This window comes from Rhinoderma darwinii, chromosome 1, assembly GCF_050947455.1.
Source record: "Rhinoderma darwinii isolate aRhiDar2 chromosome 1, aRhiDar2.hap1, whole genome shotgun sequence".
Classification (NCBI taxonomy): domain Eukaryota; kingdom Metazoa; phylum Chordata; class Amphibia; order Anura; family Rhinodermatidae; genus Rhinoderma; species Rhinoderma darwinii.
This window is the reverse complement of record NC_134687.1, coordinates 234,189,336-234,206,465: the sequence shown is the minus strand read 5'-3', so window position 1 is coordinate 234,206,465 and position 17,130 is coordinate 234,189,336. Positions and strand designations below refer to the sequence as shown.

Genomic DNA, 17,130 nt, shown 5'->3' with positions numbered 1-17,130 from the left:
ATTGGCCAAGTTATGACCATTTTTGTATTTATGCAAATGAGGCTTGCAAAAGTCCAAGTGGGCGTGTATTATGTGCGTACATCGGGGCGTTTTTACTACTTTTACTAGCTGGGCGTTCTGACGAGAAGTATCATCCACTTCTCTTCAGAACGCCCAGCTTCTGGCAGTGCAGACACACAGCGTGTTCGAGAGATCACGCTGTGATGTCACTCACTTCCTGCCCCAGGTCCTGCATCGTGTCGGCCACATCGGCACCAGAGGCTACAGTTGATTCTGCAGCAGCATCAGCGTTTGCAGGTAAGTCGCTATATCGACTTACCTGCAAACGCTGATGCTGCTGCAGAATCAACTGTAGCCTCTGGTGCCGATGTGTCCTCGCTCGTCCGACACGATGCAGGACCTGTGAGTGACGTCTGCACTGCCAGAAGCTGGGCGTTCTGAAGAGAAGTGGATGATACTTCTCGTCAGAACGCCCAGCTAGTAAAAACGCCCCGATGTACGCACATAATACACACCCACTTGGACTTTTGCAAGCCTCATTTGCATAAATACAAAAATGGTCATAACTTGGCCAAAAATGCTCATTTTTTTAAAAATAAAACGTTACTGTAATCTACATTGCAATGCCTATCTGCTGCAATAGCAGATAGGGGTTGCAAAATCTGGCAACAGAGCCTCTTTAAGGTCATGGAGTGGCCTAGCCAAACTCCAGACCTTAATCCCATCGAAAACTTATGGCGGGAGCTGAAGATCCGAGTTGCCAAGCGACAGCCTCGAAATCTTAATGATTTACAGATGATCTGCAAAGAGGAGTGGGCCAAAATTCCATCTAACATGTGTGCAAACATCATCAACTACAAAAACGTCTGACTGCTGTGCTTGCCAACAAGGGTTTTGGCACCAAGTATTAAGTCTTGTTTGCCAAAGGGATCAAATACTTATTTCTCTGTGCACAATGCAAATAAATATATATAAATTTTGACTGATTTTCTGTTTAATTTTTTTATATAATCTATCTCTCACTGGTAAAATTAACCTAGCCTAAAAATTCTAGACTGTTCATGTCTGACAGTGGGCAAACTTACAAAATCAGCAAGGGATCAAATACTTTTCCTTCACTGTATATGGCATCCTTTCTTATGCCCCTTTTGGTCCACACTCCGCACCTTTGCAGTTTGGGAAACTTTGCTGGGAAAGTGTTGTCCTGGTATAATACGGGCACCGTCGCTTCCAGCGGATATGTTTGGGCCCTCCCTTTCCTGGTTCCCTAATTTTAGGTCCTTGATATATCGCCTCTTCAAACAGAAGCAATGTTCCCCTTGGGCACAACTGCATATTTTTTATTTTCTGACTTATTGGAGCCATAACCAATTTTATTTTTTCATAGACGTAGTGGTATGAGGGCTGTTTTTGTGGGACAAGCTGTAGTTATTATTGGTACCATTTTGGGGTACATGTGACTTTATGATCACCTTTTATCCTATTTTTTTGGGTGGCCAGGTAAACCAAAAAAAAAAAAAATGAAACACAATTCTGGCATAGTTTTATTTAGTTTTTTTTATACAGCGTTCACCATGCATTATAAATTACATGTTAACTTTATTCTGCGGGTCAGTACGATTCCGGCGATACCTATTTTATAGGACTTTGTTTTACAACTTTTTGCACAATAGAACTACTTTTGTAAAAAGAATGCATTTTTTTCTGTCGCGAAGTTGTGAGAACCATAACATTGTCATCGACGGAGCTATATGAGGGCTTGTTTTTTGCGAGACGAGCTAGTTTCTTTTTATAGGTACCATTTTTTGGAATACGCGCGACTTTTTGATCACTTTTTATTCCTATAGTCATAGGGCAAAGTGACCAAAAACAAACTCGTATAGTTTACGGGGCTTTTTTTTTATGCTGTTCACCGCGTGCAATAAATATAATATTTTGATACCTCAGGTCATTACGGTTGCAGCGATAACAAATATGTATGGTTTATTATTTTCTTCAATAATAAAGGACTTTATAAGAGTAAAACGGGGATTGTGTTTTATTTTATTACTTGTAGCTAACATTTTTTTTCACTTTTTCTCAAGTCCCACTAGGGGACTTGAAGGTCCAGCTGTCAGATTAAGTGCAATGTATTAGATTTGTCAGTTATTCACTGACAGCAATCTGATTAGGCTTCGCCTCTCCACAGGGCCTAATCGGCTTCCGTAATGGCAGAGCAGGAGACCATTGTGTCTCCTGTTGCCATAGCAGCAGTTGCCAGTCCTGATTGCCTGTCAGGGCTGGCAATCTGCTAGTAACCGCTACGACGCAGCAATCGAAAGCTATTGCTGCATCGAAGGGGTTAATGGCAGGGATCGGAGCTAGCTCCGGTTCCTGCTGTTACAGGTGGATGTCAGCTGTAACATACAGCTGACTTCCACCACTGATGACGCCGGATCAGCTCCTGAGCCGGCACCATCTTGCCAGCAGCTACAGAGGCCGATCAGGCTCCGCCGCACGGATCTTGACCGGTTTCCGTGCTAGGCAGACCGGGAGGCCAGTATTAGGCCTCCAGTTGCCATTGCAGCCACCGGAAACCCGGCAATTTCATTGCTGGGGTTCCGATGAGCTGCGAACACCTTAAGCGCTGCACTTAAGGGGTTAATGGCAGGGATTGAAGCTAATTTCAGTCCCCGCTATTACAGTCGGATGTCAGCTGTCAGATACAGCCGAGATCCGACGATGGCACCGACATACATTTGGCGTATGGGTACAGCAAAATGCGGAAAGTCATGGCTTTCCATGACGTACGGGAAGGGGGTTAAACCTGTGTTACAGAAAATTCTTATATACACACAAATTCAATTTGTAAATTTCCCCTCTACTTTGCTTTATTTCCAGTGAAATACCGAAGGGGTTAAGAAAGTGTTAATGCAGTTAAATACTTTTAGGCTGGGTTCACACGACCACATTAACGTCCGTAATGGACGGACGTATTTCGGCCGGAAGTCCCGGACCGAACTCATTGCAGGGAGCCGGGTTCCTAGCATCATAATTCTGTACAATGCTAGGAGTCCCTGCCTCTCCGTGGAACTACTGTCCCGTACTGAAAACATGATTACAGTACAGGACAGTTGTCCTGCAGAGAGGCAGGGACTCCTAGCATCGTACAGAACTATGATGCTAGGAACCCGGCTCCCTGCACTGAGTTCGGTCCGGGACTTCCGGCCGAAATACATCCGTCCATTACGGACGTTAATGTGGTCGTGCGAACCCAGCCTAAGGGGTGCAGTTTTTTAAAATTGGCTGATTTATGGAGACTAATATAGAAAGGCCCTCAAAACCACGTCAGAACTGAACTGGTCCCTGGAAAAATATAGCCTTTGGAAAGTCTTGAAAATGAGAAATTGCTGCTAAAGTTCTAGAGAAATGGTTTGCATGTTTTTTTTAATCTAAGAAGGAATATGGGAAACGTTAACTTGCAACTATTTTGTGCTATTACCATCTATTTTACAAGCAGACATTTAAATTGAGAAAAATGCTAAATTTTTGCAAACTATCTAAATGTATTTATTTTTTAACAAATAAATATTGAATTAACTGCATTTTTCCACTAACCAAGCACAATGTGCTGTGAGAGGACTCAGAATCTTAGATAGGTGAAATCATTCCAAAGTTACCACATTACTTTGGCAGATAAAAAAAAAAATAAAGTTAAATAAAAAGTCCACAAGGCCAAAACAGGCTGTGTCCTAAAGGGGTTAATTCCAGAGAATAGTAATGTTAATGCTACATCATACAAAGCCATTAGACCATTGTATGCTTCCACCTTCGTAGCAGCAGTCTGGTGAAGAACCTTACCATTACTGCATATCAAAAGTGTAAGCACATTGCAAGGTGTCTTATATAAAATATTCACTTTGAGATCGGGGAATAGAAATTCTATGGACTGATTAAATACATTACTCTGAGGCCGGATTTACACGAGAATGTGCGTTTTGCACGCGCAAAAGGTACTGCACAACGCCGTGTGTCGTCACCATATGATGCGTGGCTGCATGATTTTTGCGCAGCCGCCATTATGACAGTTTGTAAACAGAAAATCATGTGGTGCTTCGGTTTTTCACACTTTACTGCTCTTGTGCGAATCACACGGAAGTGCTTCCGTGTGATTTTCACACACCCATTGACTTCAATGGGTGCGTGATGCATGAGAAACAAATATAGGACATGTTATGAATGTTACGCAGCGGATACCAGCTGCATGTAATAAAAAAAAAAAACAAAGAAAAAAAAAAACTGACTGTCTGCACAGCCCCATAGACTAACAGGTCCGTGCGAGGCACGTGACAACCACGCGCATTTCACTGATGTATAGCACGTTCGTCTAAGCCCCGAGTGTTAGGTTACCCTCACAGCAATTCCTGTGGCTCAGCCACAATATGCGAGGCCAAGAGACAGTTTACTGTGGTTTTACAGCTGGTACTGGTGTAGCACATCGTTCACCTGTACTCTACAGAAGCCATTTTTCTGCATACACCCTTTAATGTATACCAAAATACTATTTAAGCTCTAACAATTAAAAACCACAACTGTACTATCCAAATGTGGTGTGAACGGAACCATTCAGAAAGGCTGTGTGAGGAGTTTAGTTACTAGCCCAATGGTAGTGTAAGCCCTACCTGCAGAAGAAGCCTGGTCAGTTACACTAGAAGAAACTACAGACAAATCCAAAATGACTGCAAAGTACATTTTATAAATTGGCATAACAGTACAAGAACAATGTGGAGTCGATACCCAAGCACTAGTTCTAAAGCAGAGCGATCAGCCATACTGTAGAAGCCTCACAAAGACAAGTCCTACCTCAGACCAAGATTAATTGCATACATTTGGGGCAACAGATTACTTATTGCCGCCTCTCAGGATCTTCAGGTGTTTCTGGATGTTCAACCAGCTGAGGGGCAAAAGGGCCTACCAGCCACGTCAAGGGAGTATTTGCCACCACATAGCTTAAAAGCTCATTCACGTGGTCATGGACTTTGGCGGCTCGTTCTCTGCTTTGTGTCAGAATTCCTGCAGAAATATCTCCAAGTGAGTGAGCAGAGGAGAAGGAAGCATGAAGGTCCTGAGCAGTTTGCCGGAGTTGCTGCATTCGGTCCTGTATGTTGGCTGGAAGACCCTGTGCACCGGACACCAGACTAAAGCAAGTAGTTTGTATTTGCTTGGTCAGCATACGGGTCATGGATAACACTCGAGAATCCAAAGGCTGCAAAAAATAAAATAGTCACCATCGTGTCTTGTAGGCAAACTCTGCATAAATCAGCAGTACATGCGAAGACTACGTAATGTATCTACTTAATTCTCTCCACTTACTAGGCTCCTCTCATCACTCACAATATACTGCTTTTACTATCTCCTCAAGACAAGATGGACCATCAGCTCATTGGAGGATCATGTTGCCCATAGAGGGAGAAGATGGAGCAGGGTGAGAGCCAGAGGAACATATGTGGCTGCAGCTTCTGGCAAGTACTACCCAACCCATTGCTGGAGTCACAGCCACACACATCCTCCATGTTGCTGCAGTTTGAGGGTGTTCTGTAACCTGCTCCCCAACGTATGGCAGACGTGATCGCTAGGCTCCATCCACTAGCTCAGCCAAAACATGATAATTAGCATGTGTTTTACCCATTGAATGCAATGGGGGGGGGGGGGGTAAAAACCTGCAACAAATAGCAAACTGCAGCAGAAACTGCCATTTTACCACGAAACAAATCATGGAAAAATCAAAAAAATTAATCATATACATATTCCACACTGTTCAACCTTCAAATTCATCACCTGTTCAGGTTCAGTCTCCCCATCTTCAGATGTGGTTCCCGATTGCTTGAGACTCCATTCCAGCCACAGCTGGTGCAGTTTCTCTTGGCCACCATGAACGCTCTGCTTGACTGTTTCCATCTTTGCAACAAAAAAAATATATGATATAAATCTCTTTAGAAACTACAGTAGAACAACATTTAGATTTTTCTTCTAACAATACAGAATCCTACCAGGTCAATAGTTTGGTGAAGCTGTGCTAGAGTTGCCACAGTGGTGATCTGGGCACTCCTCACCTTGCCCAGAGAATGCTGGTATGCTCGATGACGCAGACGAGAAGACAAAGAACCCAAACGAACATAGTAACTCTGCTGTTCCCTTTGTTGTTGAAGTGGAGTTACTTCAAATCCCTCTACAGTGGAGGCAAGTTGAGCTGTGGATAAATCATTCAATAGTCAGGACCTCGTGTAAAATAGGAGACTTTCCCATAGCAACAACTGTACAATGTGACGAGAGGGAGAGCGGCAATCTAATTCATTAGCATGGGCTACTGATACTTTCCATAGCCTTAGTCTTGATTGTGGTGGTTTATATCGCATTGTTAGAAGTACAGCTGCCTGGAGCAGACATGTTTGTAATGCTTGGTTTTCTGGGTTGAGGTGACATGTTAGTTACAGAATAGAGGTCAGCGTACAATGTTAGTGAGCATTATGCAGCTTCTTATGTAGAACTTACTCCACATTTGAAAACTGCAACAAACATTACAGGATGGGGAGAAAAAACTATATATATAATTCTCAAACTAGTCTCCCATTTCCCTGCTAACAAAGATACTGCATACAAACATTACACTGCAAGCAAATAACAGAAATGGGACAAGTACGTTACACACGGGAAAACCTCCAGTTACTCACACAGCTCTTCATCTGTCATAGGAAGGTAGTGATCGGCCCACTCCTCAGACTTCCCCAAGACTGTATCCAGGCTGCTGGTTACAAACTGCCCTACATGCGTGTCCATCACTGATGAGACTACAGACCGAGTCACGTCCATGCTTCCCTGTACTGCACCAGCTGCCATGCCCATTATACCAGACACTGCACTTGTGACAGTATCACGGGCACCAGTCACCGTACCAACTACAGTATCACGAGCTCCAGTCACCAGCTCCTTTGTGTCAGACACAACCTGAACAAAGACAAAAAGTCTCATTTAGCATATCTAGACCACTGTTGCTGAAGTTTTGATGTAGAGCGCATTGCAAGTTTAGCACTTTCTTATTGCGGCTCTGAAACCTAGATATCTCGTGCGTAAACTAGATAATAAAATGTTACTCAGCTTAACCAGCCCCCCCACTAAAGGCTATGTTTACACTTTGTTGCATTTCACATTTTTTGTTTTTGATTGATAAACTACTTGAGGAGCATGAGTTTCTGAAAAAACAGCCACAGTAAGACAACACAAGTGTGAACCCAGCCTAACTGACTAGTCTCCAAATAGGTCTGCTAATAGAGCGGTCATTGATAAATGCTTTTGTAATTACAGGAAGAGCACAAGAAGCAGTCACTGGATTGCTCACAGCATTTAAGGGGTTAAACAGGCAGAGCAATCACTGTTCCTGCCAGTTAGTCCCAGGTATCAGCTGTAATGCACAGCTGACACCTGCTGTATACAGAACAGGCCCCACAGGTGAGCTCACTCCATACATCACCCCCGCACCACAACGTGCTATTACGTCGTAGTGCAGAAACACGTTAAGAACCATGCTGGAAAACAGGCCACTATAAGGCCAATTCACACATGGCAGTTTTGCCAAATCCAGGAGTTATTTCTAAGTCTACTGTGGAAAAAAAAAAAAAAAAAAAAAAAAGAAAGTTAAACAATTTGGATAGTTTTTACAATGCAGTTGTAAAAATGCTGCTGCACATAAGGCACCAAATAGTGGTAAAAGAAAATACAGTTCTGACCGCAGTGTCAATGGACCCTAAAGGGGGGGGGGGGGGGGGGGGAATAAAATAAATTTAGGCTGGGTTCCCACATAGCATAAACTCTGCTGCTACTGTAAACACTTCAGAAATCCTGCAAAGTGGCTGAGATTTAGTATCACATGCCACTGCTGTGGAAACCAAAAAAACCAAGAACTTGACTTGTGGAATTTAATTCCGGAGCATGTGAATTTATGCTGATTTTACGTTGCAGGTTCTCCCTATTGAATTCAATAAGGATGAAAAACCTGTGACAGAAACGCCATGCCAGAAGAATAAAACTTAGCCAGAACACCCACTTTCCGGCAGTCCGGCCTCCTGGGATGACGTTGCATCCCAATTGAATGCAGATCACAGGCTGAAGCGTCACATGGCCTGTAACATCATCCAGGGAGGCTGGAGCGGACGTCGGGACAGACGGGGTAAGCATGAAAGGCTCTTCTGTAGCAGAATGTCCATCCAAAAAAAAAAAAAAAAAAAAAAAGAGCTTTGTCCTAACCACCTGAAAACCCCAGAGCTGTGTAGATAGTGCCTACATAGATAGCACCAGTGTGCCCTGTTAGTGCCCATATAATGCCACAGTGAGCAAGTGCGAGAGTCCGTTTTCTGCAGTTACTTTGTAACAGAAAACCTATAAGGGCATGACCACACATGGCGGAATTCCTCCGCAACTGTCCGCATCAATGCCGCACCTAATCCGGGTTGCGGATTACGGCTGCGGATCTGCACAAAATTGATGCGGACTAGCTGCTGCGGACTGCGGGAAAAGTGCTTCCCTTCTCCCTATCAGTGCAGGATAGAGAGAAGGGACAGCACTTTCCCTAGTGAAAGTAAAAGAAATTCATACTTCCCGCCCGTTGTCTTGATGACGCGTCCCTCCTTCGGCATCCAGCCCGACCTCCCTGGATGACGCGCCAGTCCATGTGACCGCTGCAGCCTGTGCTTGGCCTGTGATTGGCTGCAGCCGTCACTTACACTGAAACGTCATCCTGGGAGGCCGGACTGGAGACAGAAACAGGGAGTTCTCGGTAAGTACGAACTTCATTTTTTTTTACAGATACATGTATATTGGGATCGGTAGTCACTGTCCCGGGTGCAGAAACAGTTACTGCCGATCGCTTAACTCTTTCAGCACCCTGGACAGTGACTATTTACTGACGTCTCCTAGCAACGCTCCCGTCATTACGGGAGCCCCATTGACTTCCTCAGTCTGGCTGTAGACCTAGAAATACATAGGTCCAGCCAGAATGAAGAAATGTCAAGTTAAAAAAGCAAGACGTATCCGCAGCACACATGACATGTGCATGACAGCTGCGGACTTCATTGCGGAACTTTGAATCTCCATTGAAGTCAATGGAGAAATTCCGCCACGAGTCCGCCACTGCTCCGCAACAGACAGAGCATGCTGCGGACACCAAATTCCGCTCCGCAGCCTATGCTCCGCAGCGGAATTGTACGCATCGTGTAAACGAACACTGCTAAATTAAAGTGAAAGTCAATGGAGAAACGGCTCCGCTGCGGATTAATGCTGCGGAGTGTCCGCAGCGGAATTTAAGTGAAATTCCGCCATGTGTGAAAGTGCCCTAACCCTGAGGGCATAAGAGCATTGAGCAGTTCGCACTTACCTTCTCAGTTGGCTGGTGAAGTATAGGCAGTGTTGATTCCAGTTTGTCTAAACCTTTGCAGGCAAGTTCATTTGCAGTTGCAACTAAGAAGAAAGGCAGAGGTTTTGGCTTTATTTTTATTAATGGGGTTCTTGAAGTGGAGGTGATGTCCGATTGGACAATCCCATATCCTTACGGGGAGAAAAATAAAAAAGCAGACCAGGGTGTTCTGCTGCCGGGATGCCACTAATGGGGACATTAAGCATTACATGGTTTCCATTGAAATTCATCAGCTGTCAGTGTAAAGCAGAGGCATGCCAGGTCCACCAAAGATCCTCGAGGGTGCTGTCCACTCCAACTAAGACACACGGCTGTAAGACTAGGTAATACCAAGAGACAGCTTTTGTTTAACGTGGATCAAAGAAATTGGTCTATGGTTTGTGGATACTGCCAGCAGCTATAGGGGCAGACTATCGGTTCAACCTCTTTCAGGGGGTAATGATTGGGAATCTGCCCTGATCCTTACTTTCCAGGAGATAAGTGGGAGATGGACACACTATTTTTATGGGGCAGGGAGATTGTTTGGCCAACAGCTGTTGTCTGACACTGCACAATCTACAAAGTGGTATTACCATCAGTTTTTCCCTGCACAGCAGTGCCCTAGCAACCCAGAAGGTAGGGAAAGTTTAGAAGGAGATGCAGTTCTAAATCAGTGCTGCAGCCCCTTCATTCTCAGGATCAGTGGGGCCCCCAGAGGTCAGCCACCATAATCAAGTAGTGGCATATCCTAGCGATATGCCATAACTTTAAAAGATAGGAATAGCCCTCTAACTTTCAGGCTGCAATAGTCATTCCTTTCTTAGACCCCCTGACATTCAGTTTCCAACCGGATCCTAGTTTGAGACTTTTCCCACGTGAATATATCTCTCCCAGTAACATGCTGGATGAGTACTGTGACTCCAGGATGGTGCTATCTTTACTAGTTCTCATGCAAAGGCACTGCTACCACTTCTACAGCCCTTTTCTATCCTGGCACTGAAGCGAGTCCCTGCCCCACTCTCCCTGCATGGTTGAGGGTTCTCTCCAGTTTATTTACACAGCCCGATTCCCCCTCCCTATATTCACTGACAGCCTGTGTAATCCGCACTCCCTGAACACTGAGGCCTTCCTCCCTCACTATGATCTACCACGTACATTCTCCTACCCGCTTCTCTTCAAGAGTTTACATGTCAGTCAAAATAAGCTTTGACTGACGGGGGGCGGGGTTTGGGGTCAGAGGAGAGACCCAACAGTCAGGAGTAGTTACGCCAGAATTTGCAGGACAACCAGCTAGGTGAAAGTGTTACTCTACAGCAGCACAACGGTAGGACAATTTCAATAGAGGCCATTAGCGTTGCTTAATTTTACATCTAGGTAGCACTTTTTTTTAAAGTGCAAAGGGTGTTAATAGCCCATAAGACCAGGCACACGCTTAACAGGAGGGGAAAAATAAAAAGGTTTTGTTAAATATACTCACTTTGCGGCTCCAGTCGGCTTAGAAGAGGCTTTGATCCAGTTACTGCAGCATCAGTTAAGGTCTTTGCTCCTTTCTCAGCAACATCACAAACGTTGCGGATGTACAGGTGACTATCCTTAGTAGAATTGTAGGCCGCACTCACCACACTGCATGCAGAGCTGACAAGAGGTAGATGTGTAACACGTCCCACCACATTCTGCTGTAGACAAGTAGATCGTGAACACTTCTGACTAAAGGGGAAACAACCATTCCCTAGAACGCATCTCACTTATTTTATTAGAGGGAATGGCCACTGCAGACGACCCCATTTGTTAGAAGGGTCCTTGACAATAAGCGGATCACAGAATGTCCACGTGTGGGCACCCCCAGAAATACAGTAATCTCTGGGCAAACTTTAAAGTGTTACATTTCCCTGCAGTGCCAGAGGGAAAATAAAAAGGTGTTTTCCAGCCCCTGAAAATTGATGGCCTATCCTCAAGATAGGCCATCAATAGCTGATGGGTCAGGGTCCGACTATCGGGACCCCCGCCAATCAGATGTTTTGAAGGGGCCACAGCACTCATACAAGCGCTGCTTCCCCTTCATTTCCTTACTTGCTCACACTATGAATCACTGACACCGCAGCCGTTCACAGTATTGCATTCCCACATTGAACAGGCCGCAATACCTGGGCATGGCCGGCCTTAGCTATGTTCAACCAGTGCGGTTGCACAGGTCGCCACACGGCAAGAGGGGCGCCAGCGGGTGTGTGTATCCCCGCGCCGTTGCAACTACCAGCGGGGATACACTAATTGCAGTCGCACCCGGGCGCTTCTTCACTTAGTGGCTACCGCTGTAGCAGCCATAGCGGCTGCTAGCGGTGACACCGGGCATAAGGGCGGTGGCGCCGCTAGCAACTGCTATAGCGGTAGCGACGGCACTATAGCAGAGCAGGGAGATATCTCCCTGCTCTGCTGTCTACTAGCGCCACTGTAGCTCCCTTCAGCTACAGCGGCGCTAGTAGACAGCAGAGCAGGGAGATACCTCCCTTACTCGGCTATAGTGCCCCCCTGTAGATATCAACCCCCCCCTCCAGGATAGCGCCACAGTAGCTCCCTGAAGGAGCAGAATCCCTGTGTGGCCGGGGATTCCGATCCTGGAGTGCTGCTTGATGCCTGTCCATACATGGACAGTGACATCAGGGAAAACTCCTGAAGCAGAATCCCCGGTTACAGCATTGCAGACTATGATCGGGGATTCCATTCCAGGAGAAGCCAATGACGTCATGGACACAGACGTCAGGAGCTTCTCCTGGAGTGGAACCGACGGTCATAGCGTCTGCAACGCTGTGACCAGGGATTCCGCTTCAGGAGTTTTCCCTGATGTCACTGGCCATATATGGACAGAGGCATCAAGCAGCGCTCCAGGAGTGGAATCCCCGGCCACACGGGGATTCCGCTCCTTCAGGGAGCTACAGTGGCGCTATCTATACTGGAAGGGGGGGCTGCTATCTACAGGGGGGCTGTGGGCTGTGTGGCACTACCTACAAAGGACAACTGTGCAGGAGCACACAAAATACCCAGCTTTCCCGGGTATAAAAAAAAAAAAAAAAGTGTGGAAATAAACTAAGATATAACTTTTATTTAATCTAGCTAAAAGGATTAATCCTTTACTCAGACTAAATAAATTATAATTTAGTTTATTTCCACACATTTATTTGATAGCTTGGAAAGCTGGGTATTGTGTGCTCCTGCACAGTTGTCCTTTTTTGAAGGTATTGCCTGCCAGCTATCGGTCATTTTGTAGTCCTTGCACTACCTACAAGAGGGCTGTGGGCAGCGCGGCGCTACCCACCAGGGGGCTGTGCGGCGCTACCCACCAGGGGGCATGTGAGTGGGGGGCTGATGGTCATTTTGCTGTGAGTGGGGGGCTGATGGTCATTTTGCTGTGAGTGGGGGGCTGATGGTCATTTTGCTGTGAGTGGGGGGCTGATGGTCATTTTGCTGTGAGTGGGGGGCTGTATGGCACTGTCTACAAGGGGGAGGTGGGGGACTGTATGGCACTGTCTACAAGGAGGCTGTATGGCAAAATCTACAGGGGGCACTATACTGTGTGGGGGCCACTAAGCGGACATTATACTGTGTAGGGGTACTACAGGTGGCATAATACGAGGACAAAATACTGTGTCCTTGAAGGGGTTGTAATATATTATATTATACTGTATGGGGGCACTAATTTTTTTATGGGGCATTTTTTTTTTTTAATGATGGGATGGGACGCCGAAAGATCATTTGACACAGGGCGCCATCTATCCTAGGGCCGGCCCTGTACCTGGGTATCACTGCTACATCCGTGTCAACAATTCAATGAGTAACTAGAAATGAAGGGGAAACAGCGCTCGTACGACCCCAACCTATCAGCTATTGATGGCCTATCCTGAGGATAGGCTATCAATTTTTAGGGTCTGGAAAGCCCCTTTAAGCATTATACAGCATCTATCAGTGGGTCGTCTAATGCAGAACCCAGAGCAAGAGACCCCTAGACCACTCTGGCCAAGAGATGAGGATTCTGAACAGAGGACACAGATCACCCCAATATCTGGAAAGGGACCTAAACTGGACAGTCCTTAACCGTAACCAGAGAGTTATATTAAGACAGGGGTCTTAATAGCTGCAAGAGGGGCATCTCACCAACACTTGTTGCCAATGGATCTTCATGCCCTGAGGGGGGGGGGGGGGGGGCAGTTCATGGCAAGAGATACTGGAATGTGGAGTCTTGCAGTGACACAGAGGACCCCTCTCCTCAGATCAGTTTCAGTAAGTAATTTCATTCCCCCAGAAGATTTTCTTTGAACAAGTTAAATACTGGGTGGTCTCATTCCCCTTGCCAATAGGGTGTGTGTAAAATCACTGCCCCACCGACAAGGTGAACAGCAGCTGCCACATTAGTCACATTTCCAGAAGGAATAAGAAGGCAGAGCACGATTCAGAGTAACCGGTTCTCCATCAATGACCTAATGTACACACCACAGTCTTACATAGCCCTAAGACGCAAAGGGCACGCGGTTATCGGCACAGAACAGATCGCTAGTAGCTGCCAGCGGAGATAATAGAACGTCAAAGTCCAGTCACCACATGTCACCTGTTGCTCGGGAGTCTCATCCACCTGGGCAGAGGGTTCCGTTCCGTTTGTTGACATGATGCCAGGAGATTTGCAGCTGGTATTTAACCTGAGGACAGAGAGCAAGAACACGCAGAAAGTGAACGCAAGACATCAAAGCAAAGGCGCCGCTACACAGAAAACCGAACACAACGGTATATCCACCGCCATGACAGAGACACGGGAAAAACCTTCTCCATCCAGAGGCAACAAACTTAGCGCCCGCACAGGTGACCCCGTGCCCCTCAGCCCGCCCTTCACTCACCGAACAAGTGGTCCGCCTCAGTGCGCTTCACCTCCCTGCACTTGGCCGCTATTTAAAGAGGCGGTGACGTCGCGCCAGCCCCATGAGGGCGGGGTTATCAGGGGGACGGACTGGGCAAACTACCACGTGCTCGGCTATGGAAAGTTTCTGTCGTGAATATTTGGGAAGATTTATAAAATGTAGTTCAAGGAAAAAACTGGGCAGTTTCTGCCAATCAGGTCGCACCTTATACATTGCACCTCTGAGAACTGGGATTGGATTGGTTACTATTAGCAACTACTCCACTTTAGCACCAGTTTTTATGTTACAGTTCGTCTATGACCTCCAGTCATGTTCTCCACATGAGCCCTATTTACACCAACAGATTCCACCGCATGATAATCGCTTACTGTGAATAGGTGTAGCGACAAAAGACTAGCAATAGAACGCTCCTTGAGCGTACAAATAATCGTTTATACGAACAGAAAAATAATTGTTGGTCGTTCTGACATTGTGGTTTATAAACATGAATCGTTTATTGATAGCAGATGTGTGACAGTGTTAAATAGGCGACCAAACGATACATATTAATATATATTGAGATGATAAACTGTGTAAATACGTGTCCGTAATCGCTATATGATCGCTTACAGCAATCGTATCAAAGGTCGCTAATGCGAATATCTGCACGTGTAAATGAACCTTAAGGCTTTGTTTACACAGCATTTTGTTGGCGCTAATTTTGTTGGAATCAGCGCCAAAAACAGTCCCAAATCTCCCTACATTCATTTTAATGGAAGGTAGAGGCGTTTTTTTCAGAGCAGTTTTTGTCCGCTTGCAAAGAAAAAAGCGTCATGCCCTATTTTGGAGGAGTTTCCGCTTCTAAACCTGCATTGAAATCAATGGGAGGCAGGAAAAAAACACGCCATACGTTTGGAGCGGTACATTTGCTAAATTAAAAAAACACGTCAAATAATTTTTTTTCTCCCTGACTAAAGAACGCAGTGTGAACATACCCTTATGCTCCCTTCTGATTTCACGGTAGAAGCAGCAAAAAACCCCCCAAAAAACGGAAAATGACTGATCGGTCTAAATATACCCTAAGGGTACGTCCGCACGTGGAAATGTGTTACATGTGGACTGCTCTGAATTCACAGCAGATTTCACCCTTTAACATTGAAGGAGTGAAATCCGCTGTGAAAATCTGAGACATTTCCGCAACATAAGGGCTGATTCAGACGGCCGTGGCGTTTTTGCGCACGCAAAACACGCGGCGTTTTGCCTGCGCAAAAGCCACTTACCTGCTCCGTGAGGCAGCATCATATGATGCGCGGCTGCGTGATTTTCACGCAGCCGCCATCATTATGACACGCCATTCGGATGTTTGTAAACAGAAAAGCACGTGGTGCTTTTCTGTTTACATTTATCCTTTTGACAGCAGGTGCGCGAAACAGGCAGTTCGCACGGAAGTGCTTCCGTGCGACCTGCGTGGTTTTCACGCACCCATTGACTTCAATGGGTGCGTGATGCGCAAAATACGCGATGATATTGACCGTGTCGCGCTCTTTGCGCAGCGGACAAACGCTGCGCAAAAAGCACGGACTGTCTGTACTGCCCCAAAGACTTGTATTGGTCTGTGCGTGGCGCGTGAAAACCACGCGGCCCGCACGGACGCAATTCACGTTCGTGTGAATCCAGCCTAATAAGCATGCTGCGGATTTGAAAAGCATGTTCATTTTTATCATGCATATTATTTCCACTACATGTGGATGGGGTTCCAGCGGCCCCCTCTCCATTCATTCTACGCCTGGATGCAGCACACACCTCACCCGGTCGGTTAGGTGTCGAGTGGACCCCCCTTTCTGAAGACCTGCATCTATCTATTTTTTTTTGCTAATTATGATGCATTTCTAATCAGAAAACATTGGGGGAGATTTATTATTACTGGCATACTGCTGTAGGGTATGTGGACCCACTTGGCAGCTCCGCCGTAGCGGAGAAGTAGATGGCCAAACAACAGTCAATAACAGTCTCTCGGATATGAGTACCAGGGGAAATGATCAGGCAGATACTCGAAGTAGCATACACGTAGTAGAGCAGGCACAGATGATGCTTGGCGTAGCAGATGACACTGGACGTGGCAGATGACACCAGACGTGGCAGATGGCAACAGACGTGGCAGATGACAACAGATGTGGCAGATGGCAACAGACGTGGCAGATGGCAACAGATGTGGCAGATGAGGCACACACCACTCCAACTTAGGCTCAGCAACAAACACAGCAACAGGATACAGGAACACTGGCAGCAGGATACAACTAAAGGAGCATTTGCATAGATGAACACAGGAATACAAACAATGCTCAGGCAAGTTGAGGAGGGGTGGAGCCCTTTAAGGCCAGGAGTGAGCCCGCAGGCGCATCCTACGGGACACAGGAGAACGCTGCAGCAGTGTGTGTCGGCGTCTCTGAGGAGGGAGACGCTTACATGATGATACAGTCCTGCGGTCATGGCTGCTGGCAAGTGGGACGTGCCAGTAGTCAGCGACCGCAGGCATAACGCCCCCTCTTCACAGGTGCAGAGCGTAAGAGTAACTTTTGGTTGAGAACTGGGGCATTAATGTTCTCCTCCGGCTCCTAGGACCTCTCCTCAGGACCAAACCCTTTCCAGTCCAAAAGATAGAATGTCTTTCCTGCTACCATCTTGTAGTCCAGAATCTCATTCACGTCAAAGATGTCAGAAGAACCGCTGGGAGCAACTGCAGAATGAGGAGATTTACTGTAGGGGTTCAGAACCACAGGTTTCAGGAGGGACACATGAAATGAGTTGGATATTCTGAGGGTAGCA

At 46.3% G+C, this 17,130-nt stretch overlaps 1 protein-coding gene across 3 annotated transcripts; it reads right to left on the bottom strand.

Annotated features, from left to right (window-relative positions):
* Window positions 1–4,715: 4,715 nt before the first annotated feature.
* Window positions 4,716–14,426, bottom strand: LOC142759831 (perilipin-3-like). 3 transcript variants are annotated; one of them, XM_075862450.1, is made up of 8 exons: window positions 14,305–14,426; window positions 14,022–14,109; window positions 10,902–11,100; window positions 9,407–9,489; window positions 6,711–6,984; window positions 6,030–6,229; window positions 5,818–5,937; window positions 4,716–5,245 (listed from the first exon to the last, which is right to left on the bottom strand). In XM_075862450.1, the coding sequence occupies exons 2-8, from the start codon at window positions 14,076–14,078 to the stop codon at window positions 4,886–4,888; spliced, it is 1,293 nt and encodes a 430-aa protein (XP_075718565.1). In that variant the 5' UTR covers window positions 14,079–14,109; window positions 14,305–14,426; the 3' UTR covers window positions 4,716–4,885. The 3 variants fall into 3 exon arrangements, with proteins under 3 accessions (XP_075718565.1, XP_075718583.1, XP_075718574.1); XM_075862468.1 differs by having other exon boundaries at window positions 10,902–11,097; window positions 14,305–14,425; XM_075862459.1 differs by lacking the exon at window positions 14,305–14,426 and having other exon boundaries at window positions 14,022–14,272.
* Window positions 14,427–17,130: the final 2,704 nt, after the last annotated feature.